This window comes from Megascapheus bottae, chromosome 2 (assembly GCF_031878675.1).
Source record: "Megascapheus bottae isolate mThoBot1 chromosome 2, mThoBot2.hap1, whole genome shotgun sequence".
Classification (NCBI taxonomy): Eukaryota; Metazoa; Chordata; class Mammalia; order Rodentia; family Geomyidae; genus Megascapheus; species Megascapheus bottae.
Genome location: NC_143510.1, coordinates 21,233,191 through 21,259,533, shown reverse-complemented (window position 1 = coordinate 21,259,533; position 26,343 = coordinate 21,233,191). Strand labels below are relative to the sequence as shown.

The 26,343-nt window shown below is 38.3% G+C and overlaps 1 protein-coding gene across 1 annotated transcript in view; it reads right to left on the bottom strand.

The window, feature by feature from the left end:
• Positions 1-364: 364 nt before the first annotated feature.
• Positions 365-26,343, bottom strand: part of Kcnh8 (potassium voltage-gated channel subfamily H member 8) — a 313,437-nt gene continuing 287,458 nt past the window's right edge. The window contains exons 15-16 of the mRNA XM_090355208.1: positions 24,266-24,342; positions 365-1,488 (exon numbers count right to left, since the gene is read on the bottom strand). Coding sequence (XP_090211334.1) covers positions 784-1,488; positions 24,266-24,342 — 782 coding nt within the window. The 3' untranslated portion in view covers positions 365-783. The remainder of the gene's footprint in view (positions 1,489-24,265; positions 24,343-26,343) is intronic.

Here is a 26,343-nt window from a genome sequence, read left to right as displayed (position 1 = left end):
TACATCTTCTTAATAATAAATATTTTTTGAATCTACTATACATAACAGTAGTGCATTTCTTGTTAAAACAGCAAGCTTATTTTTTTTTACCAAAAGGAAAAGAAAACATCCATTTCTTTATAAATATTTTTAAATAGTTTAAATACATATTTCATACCAACGATATAAAAATAGCTTCTTCTTTTGATAAATAAAGACATTTTCATTTACATGGCAAATAACGTGCGAATAGCTAACCACTGACCACCAGCTCTATGTTGACTGATCGTGTAGATGACATGCAGTGGTAATTGTCCCCTGGCCTTCCCCAAAAGAAAAATAGATCAGCAGGTGCTGTGCAGTCCTGAGGCCAATAGTGCTAATAGATATTGTTCAGGAATGACAAATAGGCACTCAAGAAAGACCTTTGCTGCAGTTCACAAAAGCCACCTAGGACAAAACTGATTCACAGTTTCTTTGTCTGGGATTTCTAGCTGCTCAGACCCTCAGGGTTGGTTTTTTGTTTTTTTGGATTTTTAACAAAATCTGTCAAACAGACTAGTAAGTCAATACCTGTACAGAAAAAAAAATGTTTGCATGATACTTCTAGGATCTAGAAATTGTTTGCTACAGAATGGAGGTGGCTCTTGCCTTCTCTTGGTTTCCCTCCTCATGGCTCTCTTCTGCAGGATTTCCAACTTTGCCTAATCATCATGCCCCAACCCTCCTGAGGCAAAAAAAAGGCAAACTAAAGCTGTCATGCATTGGTAGTATGGCATCAGCAGCTGCGTGGCAGGGGTGATATCATACATCGATGGCTTTGTTGTCTGTTACGTCTGTTGTGCTTGTGATAACTTCCAATGGAAAGTTCTCCAAGGGTTTGGTGGAGACGGATGCCATTCCTTCTTGATCCCAAGAACCAGGCAAGTTTTCCAGACTGAAAGAAGTTACCGGTCCATGACTAAAGCTTCCCTCCTCTGATCTGCTTGGGAGAACCAGGTGCAAGGATGTTTCAGAGGAGGAGCAGAGAGAGGACGAGAGAGTGGCCGAAATGGACTGTAAAGGTGTCAGGGTCGTATCTGAATGGGGAGAGATGCACCTTAAAAATTGCAGATGACCTTCTTGGACCACCTGGTTGTGGGCAGGTGAATAATCAAGGCTTGGAGAATGGAGAAGTTCACTCCCCACAGGGTTGGGTTCATGAGCCTCAGTTCGTGGAGGGCTACTCCCCACAAAGGCAGGATTCACATTCCAGATGTCGGAAGCCATATTACCTTGGCAAAGCTGTGCTTGAGTGTAAGCAGCCCCACCTGTCCGCAAGTGGAGGCAAGGTTGGTGTGTGCTCCAGCTCATTCTGGTCTGTAAGCTCTCGAGGGAGGGGCACACAGATGTGGAATGCAGAGAGCAAAATGGTGTGGATTGCTGAGGTGATAGGACATTTTCCAGAAGTTGCATCACGTTCCTCATATCTCTACCCAACTGGGAGACTTCCTGTGTCAGAGTTGTGACCTGGGTAGAAAACAGAACAAAAACAAAAGGTGATTATTAGAGCTTCACACTGTTCAGATTTTGGAGCAGTGGAGCAGAGAACTGAGCTATCTTAATAAGAAGGCATGGCTGGGTTCGGTTGGCTCATGCCCATAATCTTCATTACCCAGAAAGCTGAGATCTGAGGATCATGGTTGGCCACTCCATGCAGAAAAGCACGTGAGACTCTTACCTTCAATTAACTGGCAAAATACAGGGAGTGGAGCTGTGGCTGGAGTGGTAGAGTGATTGATAAGCTTTGAGTGATAAAGCTATGGGAGTATGTCCCTGCTCTGAATTCAAGCTCCAATTCTGTAGCATATCTATACACAACAGCCTAAAAGGTCTGCTTCCATTCCAAATGCAACCAAGGCCAAGCAGTAAGTGAGTGGATGAAGCATCTAGCTGAACACACATCCAGCTCTAAAAACATCACCATTCCAAAGGAGTCTGGAGGGTCGTATGCAAGCTATGTATCTCAACTAGCATGATTTTGGACTTACTGAAGAGAATTAGCCATGTGGCTATATCGTCTCTTAAATACCACTGGTGTCTTTCGCTTCCTCAGAGGGAATGGGATGCAATTATGGTTCATAGGAATTTGCACGTGTTTCATCACAAGGCATGGTATGCTGCACAAGTCCTAAGTGGATGGTAGCCCTTACAGTTGAGGATCATGCTATTCTGAGGTCCAGAGAGAGGAGGAGTTTTCTTTTTGTGGTGATGGAGCTGGTAAGAACTCATATAAGATTTACTGAAGACTTTGTGGGAAAAGAGAAATCTCCAAAATGCATTCTAGAGAAAGAAACAGACAGCAGTGCTGGTGTAGAGGTTACCACTGTGGTTATCTGGGATCTACAGGGGAATTCAGCGACTCACGGTTCAGAGACTCACGGAATTACTACTCCAATTGTGTATTTGTGCTCTCATTCATTTTCTAGGTGAGCTATTTAGCCTTCTTTACCATGTCCTCAAAGAAGACATAGCTCCCAAATACTTAAATCTTTATTTGTTCAACTTATACTTAAAACCAATAATGAAAGTCCTTGGAGGAGTTCTTTTCCCTAATAACCTCATCAGTTTCCATCCCCATGAAAATCACAAGCAGGTTGAATTTCATTCAGAACCATCTTTTCCGAAGTGGTTGTTTCTTGAAGGGTAGAAGACTTAGATTTCAGCAAACAGGAAGCACATGTATTCTTAAGGTTAGCTTTACAGAACCAGCATGCAGTGCTCTAATATCTTGCTTTCTTTGACTTGACTTCACTAGCATGAACCACAGAACTTCAATAGAAGCAGCTGGATGGGCTGGGAGTGTGGCATAGTGTTAGAACCCAGGGCTTCATGTATGCTAGGCACTCTATTTCTTGGTACCATATACACAGAAAAACCTGAAGTGGTGCTGTGGTTCAAATGGTAGAGTGCTAGCTTTGAGCACAGAGAGGCTCAGGGACAGTGCCCAGGCCCTGACCCCAAGGTCCAGGCCTGGCAAAAAGAAAACAAAAAACAAAAAAATCCGGAACCAAACAAACAAAAAAGAAGCTGTTGAATGCTTTGGCTAATGATCATTGGAACCAAAGAAGGGGAAATTTCAACTTCAATGATGCCAAAATCAAGATTGCTGTTTTGGGCAGGCATTCTTCAACATTTACATACACATTCCTAATTCATGCAGTAAGTTAATTCAGTCTGCTTCCTGTGAGTGCATTCTGAAGCTAATTCTCTCTGGCAGGCCCACCAGGAGGTTGCACAGCTTAAAGTCAGGCATTTAAAAAAGGCCAGACGGAGGGTTTTCTATAGTTCAGGCAACCAGCTGGTAACACCTGCTTGGAAATTGCCAGGCCAAAATCATTTCTGCCTTGCTACAGAAATAACAGAGAAGGAACCCGACCCAATGCTTGCTTGTCCAGACTATTCCACAGATTGAAAACATCAAAAGAGAAGATGCCTCTCTGACTCACACCTACACGAGCCAGTGTATCTAAGGAAAATGCTTTAAAATGTTCACTACAGTTGGTCAGTTCCATCCATTCTACAGCCTGATATGTCAGTATTACTTTAGGTTAGTAGAAGAACTTGCAGAGGGAAGAAAAAACCAAAACCTGCCTGTCTGACAGTGAAATGGGTGCAGGGAAACTGCAAACACATGTGAAAGTGAAAATGACAAAAGCAGGAGGAAATAAGGATGAGGCAGTGAATTTTTGGTGCCATATGGCTGTCTTCGATGACTCTAGTTCTCCTTATTTATCCTAGAGCCACCCTGTAGCCTTGAAGATGTACAAGATGCTGAGACAGGTGCAAGTTCTATCTTCCTGTGGCACGTGTATGTCACATGCCTTCTTTCTCTGTCATATTACTTTTCTAATTAAGTTTTCCTATACTCCTTTACTCCTTTCCTTTACTCCTGCTCATGTCTTGCCAGAAACAAGAGAATTCTTCTCTTGCCAGATGTAAGGACTGAGGCTAACTTAGCCTTTGTAAATGTCTGGTAACAGCATCATCCAAAGTTCCATTTCAAAATTCCATGCTTTTTCTTTTTTTTTTTGGTTGATCATGGAGCTTGAACTCTGGGCCTGGGTGTTGTCCCTGAGCTCTTCAGCTCAAGGCTACCACCTTACCCTTGACTCAAGCCCCACTTCCCATTTTCTAGAGGTTAATTGGAGATAAGAGGCCCAGGTTTTTTTGTGCCCAGGCTGGCTTTGAACCACAATCCTCAGATCTCAGCTTCCTGAGTAGCTAGGGTTAGAGGTGTGAGCTACCGTGCCCGGCTTGGAATTCAGGTTTTACTGATTTAGTTTGCTTTTGTCATTTTTTAGTTAGAAAAGGAGATAGTGGTCTATGGTAGGAAACACTTAAAGTTACAGTGATAATCACAAGGCAATATGTTGGAAATGAACATTACAACATGGGGGGCTAAGGGGAGGGAAAGTGGGAGAAAAATGTGGGAGGGGTAGCAATGTTTGAGAAGAAATGTACTTACTATCTTACATATGTAACTATAACATCTCTGTACATCACCCTGACAATAGAATTAAAAAAAGAAGTTTTGCTAATGTGGCTTGAGCATGTGAAATATGCAATGACACCAAAAGGTAAATTCCTAGGTAAAGTTTTCTGAAATGTCAGTGTCACATCAAATACATAAATTGTGTCTTCTCAAAAAATAATAGTAGACAGATTAAACACAGTACATTTTCTTCATAGTAAATGATGTAAATAAAGCACAAACAAAATCAAGACCCTAGATGAAAAGCATGTTTCTGGAAGTGGTGCTGTGACTCAAGTGGCTCAAGTGGTAGAGCACAAACCTTCAGCTGAAAAGCTCAGGGACAATGCCCAGGCCCAGAATTCAAGCGCCAAGAAAAAAAAAAAAAACCAACCAACCAAACAAACAAAAAACCCACCAACCAAAAAACATGCTCCTAATCCTGGCTGAAATACTTACTTTTTCAGGACTATGTTCTTGACATCTAACTTGTCTTCTGCCTTTACCTCAACGGGTGAAGCTATGAACTTTGGAAATCCAAGGTCTTGATTAACTCCAGGGGTGTAAACTAGCATTAACATTTCCAGAAAACAAATTACTATCCTATCTTAAACTAAAAGCAGTCTAGAACTCAAGGAAGCAGAGAGCTTTCTTTAGCTCTAGAGTGTAGCAATCAATTGATATTAAGGAAGATTTCTGTCATTGTCTCTCTGGAGACACTCCCCTCTTCTTATTAAAGTTCCATGAGGGAATTATTGCCAGTAGGAAAGAGAGCTTTCTCTTTACAAGAACAAAGCCAGATGTTCTAAAGAGAGACAGCATCTCCTGAAGGTGGAGACGGGGGTGACACTGAAGGTGACACCAGATTGTCACAGGAAAGGCAAGAAGAGCATGTACAGTCCTGATTCCTGCTGCGCTTGATAACAGAGCTTATTCTAAAACAGGAAAGGCATTATTCTTAATTAAATGTAGAAAACAGAGTCTGATTTTTGAAGTTTCAAATCACAGCATAAGTAGACTTGGGGACTGCTTTAAAAATTCTTGAGGATGACAAGGGTTTGGCATTAAAATATAACTAAAAAAACAAGAGTATTACAAAGAGATAGGGCAATATAAACAAACGAAACCGCTTCTATTTAAATAAGACAAAGTTTTTCTACTTAGCAACTTAAAATCTTTAAATGTTTCTGAGTAGGTTTTTCATACTCTTCTCTCTCTGTGTCTCTGTCTCTGTCAGTTTCTCTCTCTCTCTCTCTCTCTCTCTCTCTCTCTCTCTCTCTCTCTCTCTCTCTCTCTCTCTCTCTCTCTCTCTCTCTCTCTCTCTCTTTTTCTCTGCTGGTTCTGGGAGTTGAACTCAGTACCTGGGAACAGTCCCTGAGCTTTTCTGTTCAAGATTAGTGCTCTAAAAACCACAGCCCCACCTTTCACTTTTTTTTTTTTGAGGCTTACTTGGAGATAAAAATCTCATGAACTTTCCTACCTGTGCTTGAACCTTACTCTTGAGACCTTAACTTCTTGAGTAGCAGAGAATCCCCTGCTTGTCTCATTTTAATGGTACCATGCTACCATTATCTTTTGGCCTATGCCAAATCAGACTGTGTACAGTGAGAGACACTGCTCAGGACTCTACTACCTGCTGACCTGCTATTCTCTGACTAGGAGTCCTTCTCCAGCCCCTTCTGAGTTTTTGTTTTTCTCTCTTCAGTCTCCTGATTTTCTTCAAAGTGAGTTCTTATTTTACCCTCCCTCCCTCCCTCCCTCCCTCCCTCCCTCCCTCCCTCCCTCCCTCCCTCCCTCCCTCCCTCTCTCCCTCCCTTCCTCCCTTCCTTCCTTTCTTTCTTTCTTGGTCTCTCTCTCTCTTCCCCCTCCCTGTCTTGCTCTCTCCCTCCCTCCCTCTCTCCCTCTCTCTCTCTCATTGGTAGTAGTTTTAAACCTGTCTTTTCATAATCAACAAGGCTATGTATTTCCAACTAGGTCATGAGTTCCTTCAGGGTAGAAAATAATATTTCTTTCAATAATTCCTGGACTCAGACTAATGACTAAACCATAACATGTACTTGGTCCTCCTGACAGTAAAATAAATGTCATGCCTGCCATTTTGAAAAAAAATATTGTTTCATAATCACCTTCTATTTTGATTGTATTTTTACTAAAAGCAGGTTGAAGTAATTCTGACTTCTACAAAGTAGTACTGAAAAATCTATAACTATGCATTTCAAGTATATATATACATGTATATGTTAATTAGCTGTTGAAATTTTTATATCTCAGTTGCTTAATTTAATGCCTTGACGATTATCTGTAGGTTTCTAACAGCAGGTAACTTCTTTTTAAGAAAGGAATGACATTGATCTAAATATGCTGCATTTATAAATTGCTTTGTTAAATGGCAACTCTTTTGTATAATCAACTAAAGACAATAAAAAAATTGACATAGCCAAAAAAAATAAAAGAAGAATTCTTCATTGTGTGCTGGTGGCTCACGCCTGGAACACTAATTACTCAGGAGGCTCAGATCTGAGGATTGCAGCTCCAATGCAGCCAGGGCAGGAAAGTCCAAGAGACTGATCTCCAATTAACTAGCAAAAAGCTACCACTAGCCCTAAATGAAAAAATTAAGGAACAGTGAAAAATGTTTTATGTCAAGTTATTTCTTTACTCTTTTGATTTCATTTTTATTTTTATTTTTTTCCCCTTATGATTTATCCCCTGATGTTGCTATGTCTGACTTTGTTACTTGGTGTATTAATTTTTGTTGTTTTACATTTTTTTTTTTTTGCCAGTCCTGCGCTTGAGCTCAGGGCCTGAGCACTGTCCTTAGGTTTTCTCAAGGCTAGAGCTCTACCATTTGAGCCATAGCACCACTTCTGGCTTTTTTCTATGTATGTGGTACCGAGAAATTGAACCCAGGTCTTTGTGCATGCTAGGCAGGCACTCTACCACTAGGCCAAACTCCCAGCCCCAATCTGGTGTAGTGAATATACATTTGTTTATTTGAATTGGGGAAGGGAAAGGGAAAAAACAAGATGATGAGACAAAGGGCAAAGGGTGAACCAGTGTAACAGCAATATTCACAAAACAATATGATGAAAACGAACTTTACAACTCAAGAGGGGCTGGGAGGAGGGAAGGTGGGAGAAACAACACCGGAAGGTGTAACAATGTTCAGAAAGTAATGTACCCACTACCTTACAAATGTAACTGTAACCTCTCTATGCAATACTCTGACAATAAAGCAAAATAAAAAAATATAGTAACTGTTGTTGGGTGATATACAGAGGGATTACAATAAAAAATTCTTATTTATATATATATGTATAAAAAGTTAAAGGGAGAGTATCCATGCCCTAACTTCAAGTCCCAGGATGTGCGCGCGCACGCGCGCGCACACACACACACACACACACACACACACACACACCACATCACACATATCACATCACATCACATCACATCACATTTGTTCTTTCTAGCTGTAACGAGTCTCTGGTGGCCAGACTTCTGCTAAACTTCACTTATGATACTGCTTTGTCAAATGTCCTACCATAAACTTGATTTAATTCTCTGGGAATTACATGCATTGATTCTAGATGTCATAAATGGTCTTACAAATGTCAAGTGACAAATTCACGGATGCGATTCAGACTTATTTATCAAATGAAATTTTCCAAAGTTTTTGCATCTATGGTTCCTGCTCTGTGTGGGTATTTTGATTCATTCTACTTAGACAGAGAGTGGATAAAGAAAAGGAGACATAATATACAAGGCACAAATGTGAAAATGGAGCGAAAAAATTGAGAGCATTAACTGTGGGGGTATGGAACAATGGAAAGGACAGACACTGTACATTGTACTCCTAAACTGACATCCCATCATGCAACCACCTAAAAAATAATAAAAAGAATATGTAATTTAACAAAGAACACACAGCTTAATACACATCCTTTTACTTTTGCCTTATGATGTTTTTTGTCTATTTACTTATATTCCATTTTCTTCGTGCCCCTCTTTCTCTTTATTCTTTTGTGTATAAGAACCTGCCAATCTGATTGGGTAGTGGTAACTCATACCTGTCATCCTAGTTACCCAGGAGGCTGAGATGTGAGGAGCACTGTTCGAAGCCAGCCTGGGCAGGAAAGTCCATGAAATAATTACCTCTAATTAATCACTCCCCCCCCCAAAAAAAAACTGAAAAAGGCTGTAGCTTAAGTGGTAGACTGCTAGCATTGAACACAACACAAAAGTGCAAGGATTTTACACAGGATCTGAGTGCAAGCAGAGGAACCAGTACACACACACACACACACACACACACACACACACACAATCACCATATCAGTGTGGAATTAAAAAATTTTGGCCGAACCAGTTTACCATGACCATCTGCATAGCTAATTGTTCACGTCTAAGACTTCTTTGTCCAAGATCCCAATTTTAGGGAGGAATGATTAAAAAAAACCCTCAGTTTTCTAGCTCAAATTTGGGAGCAGAAAAAAGTCTCATATCCTTGTTTTTCTAAGACCCTGCATTAACCACACAAGAGCACATGCGCTAGCTGAGAATCTCCTTCTGGGGTGAAAAGAAATGCCTTGGTGACAACAGATTCCTCCATCGGCCATGATAGACATTGATTTCCACAAGCTCAAGGAAGGAATCTATTCTGTTCCATCCTGGATTCCTCAGAACTTCTGTTGGCTTCAAAATAGCTACTGTTGCCCTACATTTCCAGAGTATCTGGTTTACTGTGCTTGTTTAATTAGCTCTATTGATGCAAAGTTATTCTCACCTCCTCTGCATCACACTTTCACAAGGGGATTATTGTAAGGATTAAATAATATAATGAATGTAAAAGCAGTAGTCCCCCCATAACTGGTATTATGTTAGAATCCCTCATGGCTGGGTTTGATAATTCAATACAGGCACTAGGCATAGTTGAGAACCCGAGCATGGAAGGGAATTCAAATTCTGGCCCCCCTAAAAATGAAAACCACAGGTTATCTATGTAACTCTGTCTCTGCCTCACCATGGAGATGAAATTAGTTTCTGTTAACAATTTTCTTTAAGTAATATTGGAAGAATCTTGAATTTTAATATTTGGAAGAATCTTTAATTTTTCATATTGCCTTGCACGGATTTTTTTATTTTTTATTCTTTTTATTTTATCTTTTTTATTTCATTTTTTATTGTCAGGGTTATATATAGAGGGGTTACAGTTACATTGCATGGATTTTTGTAGTCACAACAGTCAACAAAGTGGAGCCACACACTGGTCTTAAGATTTTGTATTTCCAAGAATGTGTGTGTGTGCGTGTGTGTGTGTGTGTGTGTGTGTGTGTGTGTGTGTGTGTGTGTGTATGTGCATACACTCTTGCAATTGCCAGTACTTGGGTTTGAACTCAGGGTTTTGGCCCTGTCCCTTAGCTTTCTTGCTCAAGGATGGTACTCTATCACTTGAATCTTAGCTCCACTTTGGCTTCTATGAAATATATTACATAAAATATATGAATGTGCAATGTGGTGCTGGTTACAACTGAATACTAACCATGTGGACCTGAGAGGTTGACAGGACAGGCAGGTTAAGTTCCTGTATAAATGCTGCAGAGTAGGAACTTACTGAACTTTTGTTGGCACATGAATATTTTAAAGAATGATAAATGTGTTTGAATGAGTTTATGTTATTTTCAACAACATTTAAGTATTAGAGTTTTTTTTTATTTGCCAATTTCTCCTAACTAGCCTGGAAAGACACAAATAACTGTTTATATCTCTATCAGGGAAGAGTTCATCAAATGATCTCAATGTTTCATTGAAACCCCCATCACAAAAACAAAACAAAACAACGGGAGATTATGGTTGGTTTTTTTTTTTTTTTTTGCCAGTCCTGGACTTGGGCTTAGGGCCTGAGCACTGTCCTTGGGTTTTCACAAGGCTAGAGCTCTACCACTGGAACCATAACACCACTTCTGGCTTTTTTTTTTTTTTTTTTTTGCCAGTCCTGGGCTTGAGCTCAGGGCCTGAGCACTGTCCTTGGGTTTTCTCAAGAGCTCTACCACTTGAGCCTCAGCACCACTTCCGGCTTTTTTCTATGTATGTGGTACCGAGGAATCGAACCCGGGTCTTCATGCATGCTAGGCAAGCACTTTAACCACTAGGCCAAACTCCCAGCCCCCTTCTGGCTTTTTTCTATGTATGTGGTACCAAGGAATCGAACTGGGGTCTTCAAGCATACTAGGCAAGCACTCTACCCTAGGCCAAACTCCCAGCCCAAAACAGATTTTTTTTTTTGCCAGTCCTGGGCCTGAGCTCAGGGCCTGAGCGCTGTCCTTGGACTTTCTTAAGGTTAGAGCTCTACCACTTGAGCCTCAGCACCACTTACAGCTTTTTGCTATGTATGTGGTACTGAGGAGTTGAGCCCAGGTCTTCGTGCATGCTAGGCAAGCACTCTACCACTAGGCCAAACTCCCAGACCACCAAAACAGATTTTTTAAAATGTTATGTAATTACAGGATTTGAAGAATCCATCTGTGGTTCTGGTGCCCTGTTTGTCCAATAACACCATGCAACTGAGTTGCATTATTTTTTAATACAAATAAACATTTGTTATTCTGGCATGTCTTTAGATTGTACCTTCGGGGAACAGGAATATGAGTTTTAAATGTCTTTTATAATGTCATGTGTTTTGCATAGGAACAGCTTTCCTTCAAGTTAGATATGTTTTCTCTTTTTCAGTCTTGCCTATTTGTACAGTACAGTCCATGGGCTCTGAATATATCTGGAACTTTAGTTAGTAGGCAAAGAAAAAAAATGTGATTTCCATTTTTATGCACTCAGTGAGCAGATGGGGATGCATCTGTTGACATAATCTTCTTAGCTTGAAGAGTTCTTGACCTGTCACTCAATTTTTGCCAAAAGGGTACACATTTTCCTGCTTGACACAATTTCCCTAAATTCAGGGGTACTAATTACACCAATCTTTTCTCCTTGCCACAAACACACATACATTTTTTTTTACAAGCTATGATTCAGGTAATTAAATGGTCTTTCATTTAATCCTTTGTTATGTTGCATATTTATCATGAATTCAGACAAGCTCAATCAAACCCCATAAGCTGGCCAAACGAAAAAGACAACAGCACAATTTCAATCCGTGTCTTTTGCTTCACAAAGCATCCCCAAACAAGTGGCAGTCGTTATCTATCAGCTAAAATAATAATCATACTTGGCACTTCACACATTTCATGTAAATGAGCTCAATCCCATTATGGTCAAAACTTGTAAGTCTTTGTCTACAGCTGGAGAGATGAGAATGCTGGGAGATGACATGGCTTGTCCTAGGCCATACATGAATTGTATGCAAGGTTTTACTATTGCAGGTGCGGCCACTGTCTCTTAAATGGTAATAAAAGAAGAATTAAAATCTAGCATTACTAAGAGAAAATGACCAATTGTTGTTTTCCAAGTGATTACTTCAAGGGCTTCATTAAATTTCTGCAAGCTTAGGCCTTTGGACATAACTTTATTACTTCAGCTGGACCATGGTTATCCATTAGCTTGCAATTCTTAGCTTCCCACACCTGTTTTTCTGGTTCCTGTGATCAAGCTTGATCAGTATGTGAACTGTTGCCTTGCTAAGGGATTTTTATTGGCATTAGTATACACTACACAAATCTGCCTTTTCTCAGATGTTCATTGTACATAATAGTGCTTGTCAACTTTAGTGCATGTAAGAAACATTGGAGATTCTTGGCAAAGTACATATTCAGAGTCTACTGAGTAGGATCTGGGATTCTGCATCTAACAAGGTTTGAATTAATGACAATGCCACTGCTCTGTGTTTTGCACAATCATGATTATTTTTTACTCTCCTTTTTTGTGTCTTTCATTTTGAATTATTTTGTTATTTAAAAATTATTTTTGTGTACATTGCCCCATTTGTTAGGAAATGGAAAGACTTAGAAAAAAATCATATTAAGTGAACTAAGCCAGACTCAAAGGAACATAGGCTCAATGGTTTCCATCATTTGTCATAATCAGTAGAAACCTTGGGCTCTCCTAGCAGAGATTTGCAATAGAGCAAAACCTAGATACATAAGGCCATATAGTATGATGCTAAATGAAAGGACCTCCAAGATATAGAAACAAAAGCCATATAATGAGTGATTGTTGTCCTTAATGTACTATGTTATCTCTCATCCCTTTTGCTGACCCTTGGTTATCTCATATTGTTACAGTATCTCACTTTGTTATCTGATATATTGGATATATTTGTATTTGGTTATTTGAAATTGGATGGGGAAGGGGGGAAACAAGATGAGGGGTGGGGGTGGGGGGAATTGAAATGGGGACCAAGACATGTGAAAGGGTATCAATGCATGTGAATTAATGCACCTTCTATCTGGCAAATATAATGTAACCCTTCTATTAATTACAATAAGAATATATGAAAAAACATAACTATATAGACATAAAAACCTATAACTCTATAGACATAATGTTTTATTTCATAAATTAATGTGTTTCTATGAAATACAAACCCTTAGTTTTTAGAACTTAATCCACATTAGGCTAAGTCCCAGTGATTGTATATAGAGATTCCCTTCTGGAACACTTGTTTGTTAAACTTGCCATTTGAAATGTGACATAAAAATCAATGTTAATAAATTCTTTAATAAAAAAGAGAATATATGAAAAAATATTTTTAAGAGCAATAAGGCAAGAAGCAAGCATAAACGTGATTGAAATAGGGAAAGAGGAAATGAAACTTTTCCTCTTTGCAGATGACATGATTCTGTATTTAAAGAACCTTATAGATTCCACTCCCAAGTTGCTTGAGATGATTCAAAACTTTGGCAAAGTAGCAGGGTACAAAGTTAACCCTCAAATCAACTGCTTTCCTGTATGCCAACAACAGAGGAGTAAGGTAGAAATAAGGAAATCAATTCTTTTTGCAATAGCCTCAAAGAAAATAATTAGGAATTAAGAATGTAAAGGACTTTTATGATGAATCTTTAAAACCTTGAAAAAGGAAATTAAAGTAGAACTGAGGAAGTGGAAAAACATCCCATGCTCCTGGATTGTGAAAATGGCAAACCTGCCAAGAGCTACATACAAATTCAATGCAACACCCATCAATATCCCAATGTCATTCTTTCAGGAAACAGAAGAAGTAATCCAAAATTTCATATGGAATAATAAAAGACCCCATATAGCAAAAACAATCCTTAGCAGAAAGAACAACACTGAAGGAATATCAATACCAAGCTTTAGACTCTACTACAAAGCTATAGTTGTGAAAACAGCTTGGTACTGGCACAAGAACAGGCCTAAGGACCAATGGAATAGAACTGAAGACCTAGAAATCAACCCATAGACCTATGGCCACCTAAGCTTTGATAAGGGAACCAAAAACTAGAATGGAAGAAAGACAGCTTCTTCAACAATTGGTGCTGGCAGAATTGGTTAAGCACCTTTAGAAAACTAAAGCTGAATCCTTCTATGTCACACTGCACCAGGATTAATTCCAAATGGATCAATGACCTGGAGGTAAAAGCAGATACCGTGAAAACCTTGCAAGAAGGAATAGTAGATACACTAGATCTCCTTGGCACAGGTGAAATTTTCTTAACACAGATTCAGAAACAAAACAAATTAAAGAAAGTTTGGACAAATGGGACTGCATTAAATTGCAGAGCTTCTGTATGGCAAAGGACATAGCTAGCAAGTTAAATAGCCCACAGAGTGGGAGAAGGTCTTCACTAACCATACAACAGACAAAGGCCTCATATCTAAAATATATCTACAGGTAAAAAAATTGAATTTCTCTAAGACAAATCTTTTTTTTTTTTTTTCCAAAACAAATCTTCAAACAACCATCCCATTAAAAGATGGGCTAAAGGCCGGGAGTTTGGCCTAGTGGTAGAGTGCTTGCCTAGCATGTACGAAGACCTCGGATCGATTCCTCGGTACCACATACATAGAAAAAAGCTGGAAGTGGTGCTGAGGCTCAAGTGGTAAGAGCTCTAGCCTTGAGAAAGTCCAAGGACAGTGCTCAGGTCCTGAGCTCAAGCCCAGGACTGGCAAAAAAAAAAAAAAAGACAGAAAAAAATGGGCTAAAGACTTAATGAGAGACTTCTCTGAAGAGGAAATTAGAATGGCCTATAGACACATGAAGAAATTCTCGACATCTCTGGCCATAAAAGAAATGCAAATCTAAACAATTGTTAAGATTCCACCTCACTCCAGTTAGAATGGCCATGATCAAGAAATCTAATAACAACAGATGCTGGAGGGGATGTGGCCAGGAGGGATCACTACTACACTGTTAGGAGTGTAAACTCCTTCAACCACTATGGAAAGCAGTATGGTGAGTCTTCAAAAGACTAACTAGAGCTCCCCTATAATCCAGCAATTCCGCTCCTTGTCATTTACCCAATTGTCCAGAAACAAGGACACACTAAAGCCACTATTTACCATAGCAAAGATATGGAACCAACCCAGATGCCCTTCAGTAGATCAAGAAGATGTGGCACTTATACACAATGGGATTGTATGCTGCCATCAGAAAGCATGACATTGTCCCATTTGTATGGAAATGGAAAGATTTGGGAAAAATCATATTAGTAAGCCAGAACCAAAGGAACATAGGCTCAATGGTTTCCTTCATTTGTACACATCTAGTAATCTCCTAGAAGAGGACTACAATAGCTCAAAACCTAGGTACCTAAGGTCACATAGGATGAAACCAAATGAAAGGATCTCTGGGATATGGAAACAAGAGCTTTATCTTATGTGATTGTTGTCCTTAATGTGCTATGTAATTTCTCTTCTCTTTTTTTGCCCTTATGGTTAATCTCATATTGTTACTGTATCTGATTTTGTTACCTGGTATATTTTATACATGTTTATTTGTTGATTTGAAATAGAAAAGGGAAGGGGGAAAACAAGATGATTGGGAGGAAGGGAAATGGGGCAAAAACATGAGAAAGAGTATCAATGTGTCAGAAGTAATACACCTACTACCTGATGAATGTAACTGTAACTCCCCTATACATTACCCCGACATACATTACCCCGACAATAAAAAATAAAAAAATATTTTTAGTTGTCAAGGATCATATGTATTAGCCAGTTGTGAGGGTGCATACAGATAATCCCAGTTACTTGGGAGACTGAGAAAGAGGATGATGAGTTGAGGTCAACCTTTGCAACTTAGCAAAACCCTTCCTTTAAATAAAAAGAAAGGGAAGGAAGAGAAGAAAAGAAAGGAAGATAAAAGAAAGGCAAACCTAATCTTTGATAAGGGAGTAAGAAATAGTATGGAAGGACAGTCTGTTCAGCAAATGGAGGTGGCATTCTTGGCTAAACATGTACAAAAGACTAAAGTTAGATTCTTTTTTTTCCATATTTTTTTAATTGTAATTAGTAAAAGGGTTACATGATATTTGCCAGATAGAAGGTGCATTAATTCACATACATTGATACCCTTTCACATGTCTTGGTACCCATTTCCCTCCCCCCCACACCCCCCACCCGTCTTGGTTTTCCCCCCTTCCCTATCAAATTTCAAATATCCAAATACAAATAAATTCAATATATCAGATAACAAAGTGAGATACTATACCAATATGAGATAACCAAGGGACAGCAAAGGAGATGAGAGACAACATAATACATTAAGGACAACAATCATTCATTATATGGCTTTTGTTTCAATATCCTGGAGGTCCTTTCAATTAGCTTCACATTATATGGCCTTATGTATCAAGATTTTGCTCTATTGCAAATGTCTGCTAGTAGAGCCCAAGGTTTCTACTGATTATGACGAATGAGGGAAACCATTGAGCCTAAGTTCCTTTGAGTCTGGCTTACTTCACTTAATATGATTTTTTCTAGGTCTTTCCATTTCCTAACAAATGGGGCGATGTCATTCTTTCTGACAGCAACATAGAATTCCATTGTATACAAATACCACATAAAGTTAGATTCTTATATATCACCCAGCACCAGAATCAATCTCTAATGGATCAAAGACCTTGAAGTAAAAGCAGATACTCTGAAAACATTATAGGAAAGAATAAGAGAAACACTAGGGTTCCTTGGCACAGGTCAAAACTTTCTTAATAAAGACCCAGAAACAAAACAAATAAATGAAAGGCTGGATAAATGGGATTGCATTAACTGCAGAGCTTCTGCATGGCAAACGACATTGCCAGCAAGGTAAACAGAAAGCCCACAGATTAAAGATCTTCACTAGCCATACAACAGACAAGGGCCTCATATCTAAAATATACTTAGAGCTCAAAATATTAAATCTCCCTAAAATAAATTCTCAAAGAAACATTTACTCCATTAACAAGTGTTTGGTAAAAGACTTACAGAGAGACTTCTCTGCAGAGGGAATATGAATGGCCTATAGAAACATGAAAAAACAACCATAAAAGAAATGTAAATCAAAACAACACTGAGATTTCATCTTTCCCCAGTTAGAATGGCCATGATCAAGAAATCTAATAACAACAGATGCTGGCGGGGATGTGGTCAACAGAGAACATACTAAACGGTTGGCGGGAGTGTAAACTTTTTCAACCACCCTGGAAAGCAGAATGGCAGTTTGTCAAAAGACTAAAAATATACCTTCCTTGTGATCCAGTAATTCCACTTCTGGCCATTTACCCAAATGCATATTAACAAGGCTGTACTAAAGCTACCAGTACACAGTGTTCATTGCAGCATTATTTATCATAGCAAAGATATGGAACCAACCCAGATGCCCCTCAGTAGGTGAATGGGTCAAGAAGATGTGGCACTTACACCCAACCAAATTGTATTTTGCCATCAGAAAGAATGACAGACATCGCCCCATTTGCAAGGAAATGGAAAGACAGAAAACATCACATTAAGTGAAGTAAGCCAGACGCAAAGGAACATAGACTCACTGGTTTCCCTCATTTGTAATAATTAGTGTATGTCTAGGATAGTCCTAGCAGAGGATCACAATAGCTCTATAACTATATAGATACAACCATAAAAGATGATGCAAATCAAAATGAACTCCAAGATAAGGAAACAGGAGCTTTTTCTTCATTATTATTTTTAATGCACTGTGAGAAATTATTTCTTTTTTCTTTTGTTCCTCTCCTTTTGGTATATCCCTTGTTGTCACTGTATTTGATTTTGATATGCTGTATCACACACACACACACACACACACACACACACACACACACACACAATTTATCTGATTTGGGAAAAGGAAGGGAAAGAACAAAATGGTGAGACAAAGGACAAAAAGTGAACCAATGTAACAGCGATACTCAAAAAGACTCAACAATATGTTGGAAATGAACTTTACAACTTTCGGGGGGGTCACATTGGGAGAAAAGTAGGAGAAAATACAGGGAGAAGGTAAAACTTTTCCACAAGAAATGCACTCATTACCTTACATATACAAATTTAACCCCTCTGTACATCACCTTGACAGGCTCATGCCTGTTATCCTAGCTACTCGGGAGGCTGAGATCTGAGGATCAAGGTTCAAATTCAGCCCAGGCACTAAAGTCCATGAGACTCTTGGGTCCAATTAACCACCAGAAAACTGGAGGTGGTGCTGTGGCTCAAAGTTAAGCTCTTCTCATCGATTTTCAATACACAATACATTCTCTAGGCTTATTCCACCTATCTCACTGAAGTTTTGTGTCCGTAAGCTAGCCTCCTCCCAATCTCCAGGCACCAGTGGCCAGTATTCTAGTCTCCACTTCTATGTGTCCAACAAAGACAATGTAATCACATTCCCAACTCTTTTTAGAACTAGGCAGTTCATTTGACTCTGTGTGTATAGTGATCTTTCTACCTAATATTCATAACTTTTTTCCTTTTTATTTCAAGATCTATGTTGTACTTCAATGTCTCATGTGTAAATGAATTTTTACAAAAACACACACAGGGCAGATGTTCAGCTCTTATTTGAGTTAAAGCAAAGATTCCTTTATTCTTCTCAGGGCGACTGATTTAACCAACACCCCTGTGAAAACAGATGGATCCAGCAAGGTGCTGGAGAAAGCCATCAAAGAATCATCTTATCTAAAACTAGCCTCAAGGTGCTAGAAAAAGTTCATTTTTAGCCATTGGTGGAACACTTCCTGGGTTACGGTCATTGTTTGATAAAAGAATTCTAAGTACAAATAGATTCCCCTAGTAAGTTCTTTAGCACATGTTATTTGAATAGAAATGCCTCTGGTTCCAACACTATAGAGATTCAGTTTAGAAACTGGGCTTTCAGATCAGAAATCAGCCCTTGGCCACAGTAGTATTTGCTTTGATTTGATTAACAAACAAAGAAAAAAAAAGAATCAAAGTGTCAGTAAATTACCAGAAGATTCTCTCCACCCTTATCGCTCCTTTGAAATTCCTCATCAGGGCTGGGGATATATCAGTGGAGGAGCAATCACCTAACATTTGTGAGGCCTTGGGTTGAATCCCCAGCCCTGCGAAGCAAACACACGAACAAACAACCAAACAAAAACCTTCCAAACAACAAATGATCATCTATTTGCCTTACAAGTGTAACTTTCAGCTCTCTAACTTGTGAAATGAACTGTTCATAATGTATAGAAAAAAAAAAACAGATGAAAAACACGTATTCCTCTTGAACAACCACAAAAGGACAATCAGTATTTTCAGAAAAAGTTATTTCAGAATTACTCTATTTTAAGGTATCTGTCCACAGTTAAACTATGGTTCTAAATTTTAACATGCATTTAGCTAAACAATCAGAGTTTCATGTTTTTATGTGGGTTTCTGTTTCAGAAGGAAATCTTTTCAATACAGACCAAAGATAGTTTGTTTTAAATACTAACCAAATTGAACAAAATCATAATAATAAAAATCCCTTCAGACTAAGACTCAAACTGTTTTAGTTTTTTTTCCATTTTACTTGTTATAAAAGTGATAACTTAAAAAATGTGATAACTTTTGGATATCAGCTTACTTGCCTGTTATATGAACATCTAATATGTCAGGATTTCTAATACCTCTTCAGACTCCAAACTGAGCTTTCATTTTTCTTCTAATCAGTGTTCCAACAGCTAATCACTAAAATAAACAATATGTAGCCTACAACCATCTGTTCTTCATTTATCATCTTTAAATGTATATCTATTCTGGGCCAGCCATTAGGAAAGAATCAGGCAGATAAAGACCCTTATCAACCTACAGATTGTGCCGATTCGTGCAAATCTAACTGTAAAATCAACAGAAAGAATATTACAAAGCTGGACTTGATTGGAAATATTCCTGTTCAGATAACTGTGCCCACAAAATGTCAATAACCTCATCATTAATCTGTATATTGCATGTGTTGAGTGGAAAATGAAGAAAAGTTTCACAAGCAGTTATATGGATAGTTTATATTTTTCATTTGAGGATTGATTAAGAAGAACTATATATGACTAAAACAAAGAAGGTCTATCCCAGGATAGGCTTTGGGATGGCCTAGCAACTCTAATACTATACTTTTAATTGAAGATGAAAAGATGAATGGTAACAATAATTCAGAAAAGTCTAAGGAATAGCTTTATCATAAGCCTGCAGGTAGTATCATATAGATTTCTTATGTGAATTATTGATAAGAATTCTGAGCTTTCTCGGACTTCTAGAAAAGTAATAATGTACCTCCTAGTAGAAATATTTCTTTGACTATTTCTTTTACTTGAGGAGACATTACTGACCCGTTAATATTCACATTATAAATTAGGCAACAACTGAAACTTGGGATAGATAATTATTTCTTATATGAGCAAAAGAGGGAAAACCATATAAGTAATGTCACCAAAATCAATACTTTTGTGCTTCAAAGAATACTATCAAGTATGTCAAATAGCAATCCATAGATTAAGAAAAAAATTGCAAATCATAGATTTGATCAGAGACATATTCCTAGCTCTGTAAAGAACTCTGACAGGTCAGGAATAAAAAGACAATCCATGTTTTAAATATCTAAAATAGTATAATAGTAGTAAAGTAACTTAATAGACAGTTATCCAAAGAACACACACAAATGGTCAATGGACAGAAGAAAAATATTTAGTATTAGCTATCAGGGAAGTAAAAATGAAAACCTGTTGATATGCCCCCATCATGTATATCGGTACTGTATAATTTTTTAAGAAGTCAGATAATAAGTTATTCTTTTTCTTCTTTTTTTTTTTTTGGTTGGTCGTGGGGATTGAACTCTGGGCCTGGGCACTGTCCCTGAGCTCTTCAGCTCAAGGCTACCACCCTACCCCTGAGCCACAGCACCACTTCCTGTTTTCCAGTGATTAATTGGAGATGAGTTTCACGGACTTTAGAGCACAGGCTGGCTTTGAACCTTGATCTTCAGATCTCAGCCTCCTGGGCCACCATGCCAGGCTAGTAAGTGATTCTTATCAGAATAAAACTCTGAAATAAAAAATCTGAAAGATTGGAGAGTTTCATGTATACTTGTTGGGAATACAAAATGCTGCTTGTTTTGGCGAATGTTTAAACATAGTAACCTTATGATTCAGCAATTCCACTGCTGTTGGTCCAACTTCTGGTTGGATCAACATTTGTGCACAAATGTTTATAGTAGCATTATTAATCTAAGTCAAAGGAAGCAACAACCCAAGTGTTCGTAAGTATGGATTCATAAAATGTACTCTATTTAGGTATTAAAAGTTTATTTGGCAATATAGAAGAGTGAATTACTGTTATTAGCCACAAATGAGGGCCCTTGAAAATGTGTTAAGCAGAAAAACAACTCAGTCATGAAAGATCATATATTGATCCATTTATATGAAATGTTTACACAGAATGTAGATTAATGCTCACCTAGGGCTGGGGACAGGAGTTTCGATTTGGTTAGGAGAGTGGTTATGTTTTGTGGAATTTCTAGGTATTCCAGAATTGATGGTGATGATAGATGCACAATTCTTTAGCAATGTAAAAGCCATTACATATTATATTTTAAGTGTGAGAATTGTGTGGTATGTGAATCCTATCTCAGCATGCCTGTTTTAAAAAGTGTTAATAGTGTAGAAGCTAGACTACTCTTTAAAAATGCATTGTAAGTTGTTATATTTCTATATCTCAAGATGGATACAAATGATCTTATGTTAACTATAGCTCTTTTACATAATTATAAAAAATTAGTCTAATCATTCAAACCCAAGCACACGTGTCTCTTTCTCTCATTTTGAAAATATAGGTATGTTTCTGCTTATCTTTCTGTTAAGCTATGCAGTTTTTCTTTGCCTGATTTTATGATTGACCATTGTTAAAGTGACATCATGTGCTTATTTTCCCTGAGGTCTCAAGTCTTGCAGAGTACTTGTATTTTCCTTTATGTTTGCCTGTACTGCAGTTTAAACTCAAGAACTCATGCTTGCTCGGCAAGTAGATCTACCACTCGATCCATGCTTCCAGTCAATTTTGCTTTTGCTGTTTTTAAAAACAAACAGATTCTTGAATTTATGCACTGCCTGGGAGTAGCATTTATTGCTCACTTATGAAGGAAGCTATCATACTTCATTGAAATTTACTGATTTCCTTTACACATGCTATTATCACAACTCTCTATTCTAGGTGGTTTCTTTTTTCCAGTTAATAGAAAAACAATGTTAGCCTAAGAAAGATAAACACCTTGTTAAAGCCACAGAACAAGGATCTAACTATTTCTTTCCCTCCTGCACTTTTCCCAGTGTGTGTTTTAGGCTTTCCCCTGCGCTGGAGCAGATTTCTTCGGTAGGTTTTATAAGAATGTCTTTCTGAGTCAGTCTGATTTCAGAAATGAGAACACTACTTACCCTTGCCTACAAACCTGTTCAGAAGTGGAACATTTGGCTTGCACAGCCCATGGCTCCTACTGTGAATTTTTGTTGTTGTTTTCAAAGAATTTCTTTGGGGTCCCACACTGTAAAGCTGTGGCAGGGCTGTCCACAGTTGTGCTATTACCAATAGCTGTCCTATGTTGTAGAAACTCTCTTCACCCTTCTGTGGGTCTATGAGACTTCCATTGCTATTCTTCTTCTAACTGTGTTAGCTATTTGGCCAGCTGATTATGAAATTTACACACGAACAATTTCCTTACAGCTAACTCTTTGAACACACATATTCTTATAGCCTATTTCGCGTTCCTTGACTATTGGTGCAAGTTGAGTTGTCATTGTCATTATATTCTACATTTATTATCCATTCTTGTTTGCTATATAAACAATATTACTTTGCAAGACATGAAGACGATGATAGGTGGTTACAAGAGGGGAAATTTTTAAAGCCAATTTGTAGATATATATTTTGGCATGTGTGCATGGGGGTGTACCACGCCTGGAGCTTGGACTTGGGGTCTGGGTTTTTTTGTTTGTTTGTTTGTTTTGGTTAGGCTAGAAGTTAGTGCTCTACCATTTTGAGCCACAATACTTCTGGTTTTCTGGTATTTAATTGGCGATAAGAGTCTCATGGACTTTGTTACTCAGGCTGGCTTGGAAGCGTGATTTTCAGATTTCAGCTTCCTGAGTAGCTAGGATTACAGGTGTGAGCCACCAGCACCTGGATTCCACTGTCTTATTAATGTACTTTATTTCATGCTTTCAAAGTTGTTGTGCTGGTGCGAGGGTTTAAAATCAGGCTCTGGAACTTGCACTAGGATTTTTCACTTAAGGTTGCTGCTGTTGAACCATGACTCTACTTTTACCTTTTTTTGCAGGTTAATTGGAGATAAGAGTTTCACAGACTTTCCTGCCTTGGGTTGGCTTTGAACTGTGATCCTCAGATATCAGACTTTTGAATGGTTAGGATTATAGGTATGAACCACTAGTGCCTGGCTAGCCTTCAAGCTTTTCTGCCCTCTACTTTTTTTCTTTTTAGCATGCTCATTAGACCATTTCCCAAATAATTGTTTAAATACAAATTTCTCAGAATCTGTTTGTTTATATTGAGGTATTGGGTATTGAACCTAGGACCACTTAGACCTTAGTCTTTTGTTTGTATTTGCTTCTTTTGAGGTAGTATCTTGATAGCATTGGTTAGTTGGCTTTGAACTTGCATCTTCTTGCTTCTTCTCCCAAGTAGCTGGGATTACTGGTATGATTCCACCATGCTTGGCCTCATCATGCTTAATCTCTTAGTGTTTTATTTTTTGATGGGGAGAAGTTAAAATTTAGGTATTAATCAAGAAGCAATGCCTTTCTTTGAAATGACTAGAGAAATCAAATCTTATCTAAACAGAAAGTAATGCCTAGTTTCATAGGGCTGGATTCAAGTATAGGGATTAAATATAAATTTGCACAAGATTATTGGGGAGACAAAAGTACCCTAAAGCTTTGATTTATGGTGATAAATAAATCATCCAACAAGACTGCTTTTAAAATTCACTGAATTATATACTTAAGAAGGGGTTAAGTTTTATGATACAAGCAGACATCTTAAATAAAATATCAGTATAGCTGTGGCATTTATTGCAATAATTATCATTTATTTAAATGCTTATCATACACCAAATGACTGACTTAGTTTATCCCATTTAATTTCACCACTGACGAAAAGGCAGACATAATAATTAACCTCATCTGATACATGTAGCCTGAGAAGGTGTAAGAGTCTGGTCAGAGGCCACAGCACTCCTGCGGAGTTGAGTGGACCCTCTTGCATGGTAGACTAAAACATTAGCATGGTTGGTTATGATTTTATGCTGCTAATCTGGTAACCAGGACTATTTTCACTTATCACCCCAGGATGACCAAAGGAAGAGTACCATACCTCACTGTTGAGCTTGTTTATCTGCTGTTTTGTCTCCTCTGCTTTGATGAAGAGAACAGCTGCTCCAATTTCTGGGTCTGAAAAATGACACATACAGAATGAGTTCTTTTTGGAAATACATTCCATGTTTGAGCCCTCAGAGGCCATGAGAATATGGAGGGAAACCCCCACTATCACCTTTAGCCTGTTGTCTATGCCGTGTAGGTTCTGTCTTCCCAGGATCAGACAAGTTTCTTGTAGTTCTCTGGATGGGGCCCATGTACTCTGCAACGAGGCACATGTCACTGTGACCGTAGTAACTGGTATGTCCTTTCATTACTCAAGACTCAATTACTACTGTGTTCTAAGATGGCACATTTCCTCCTCTTTCATTCTTTTTCCAAAATGGCATCAGTCAGGGCCCATGCCATGCAAAAGAATGTTCTTTTCTTTCTCTCATTCCCTTTCAGATATTTCTTTCTTTGCCCAGGAGAACATCTTTTTCTGTTGCCACTTATATTTTGGTACTAATCTGTACTGTGTATGGCCTATTTCTCCCTGTGTCATTTCAAAAGCTAATTTGCTCCATTTCCTAGTTCCCTCTTCACTTTTTCTCTACTTTATTTTCCAAGTACATTTTCTTCCGTACAGGACAAAATGTACAAATGAATCAGTGCTTGTTGAAGAGAAAAATATTGGATAAATTCAGTTTCTCTCTCTCTTCTCCTTCTTACTTCTCAAATTGTCATCAGTTATGAGTAGCAAACATGCATGGGAGAAGAAAAGTCATTCAAAATGACCCAAAGCAAAGTAAGAATAGATTATTGCACAGAGATAATTTTGCAAAGATAATCCAATTATTCAATAAATGACTGTTATATACAGCAATAGGTGGATACAGGTATAAAGAAAGTGTAATTGACCTTCCTGAAGCTTAGACTCCAGAAGGGGAAAGGGATACTTAAAAAGTACTCAGGCAGGCTGGGAGTTTGGCCTAGTGGTAGAGTGCTTGCCTAGCATGCACAAAGACCCAGGTTTGAGTCCTCAGTACCACATAGAAAACAGCTGAAAGTGGTGCTGAGGCTCAAGTGGCAGAGCTCTGGCCTTGAAAAATCCAAGGATAGTGCTCAGGCCCTGAGCTCAAGCCCAGGACTGGCTAAAAACTAAGTACTCAGGCATGCTTCTGTCTGTGATCTCAGCCACAGTAAAAGGCTAGATGGATGGAACATAGTCTAAGGCCGGTCCTAGCAAATAGTATGAGACTCTACATGAAAATTCTATATAACTAAAAGAACTGGAAAAATAGTTTAAGTGGTAGAGTACTTGCTTACTAAACCCGAGGCCTGCATTTACTTTCTAGTACAAGAAGAAGGATGTAAACGATAGGGTGAGATTTCACATTCAGAGCAATAGGAAACCATCTAAGGGTTTTAGAAATGGGAGAAGAGCAACACAAATGCATCTGCAATTTTATTTTAATTTTTAGCTAAACAATTATAGTTTTAAAAAGCCCAGTTTACACTTTTTAGCTAAAATATTGTATTTTTTTTAAAGTGCAGTTTGGACAGTAGATGATCTGAGATCTGAGAACAGACTTTGAATGTGATGCAGACTAGAGATGAATGTTATCAAGGTATGATTAATGGGGGGAAGGACAGAAAGCCTTGGTAGAACTGAGACACACTTTGGAGGTAGAATAAAGAAAACTTGTTATTTCAGTTGATGAGTGTGTGGGAAGGTGATTGGTAAAAGGAATGGAGGAAGCTAGAAAATAAGTTGGTGGGCAGACAAGATGTGGACATGATCTCTAGGTGAGCTAAAAGGAAAACACGTATCAGTGATAACCCAAATTGGCTACAATGGCAATCTTGAGTACAGGCAAATATTTCTGAGCAAGGCAATAATGTTCATACATCAATGGGACCCATAAATCATAACTGTACCCCTCTTCCTATCTACTCATCCTACAAGAAATCTTTCAAAGACCCTCAGTCCCCAGAAAGTGATGATTGTTGATTAAGATGAAATATTGGTATTTTACAAAACAGATACATTTCAGAACTCTTTCTTGGGCTTGGTTTTTCTTATAGAGAGATTTG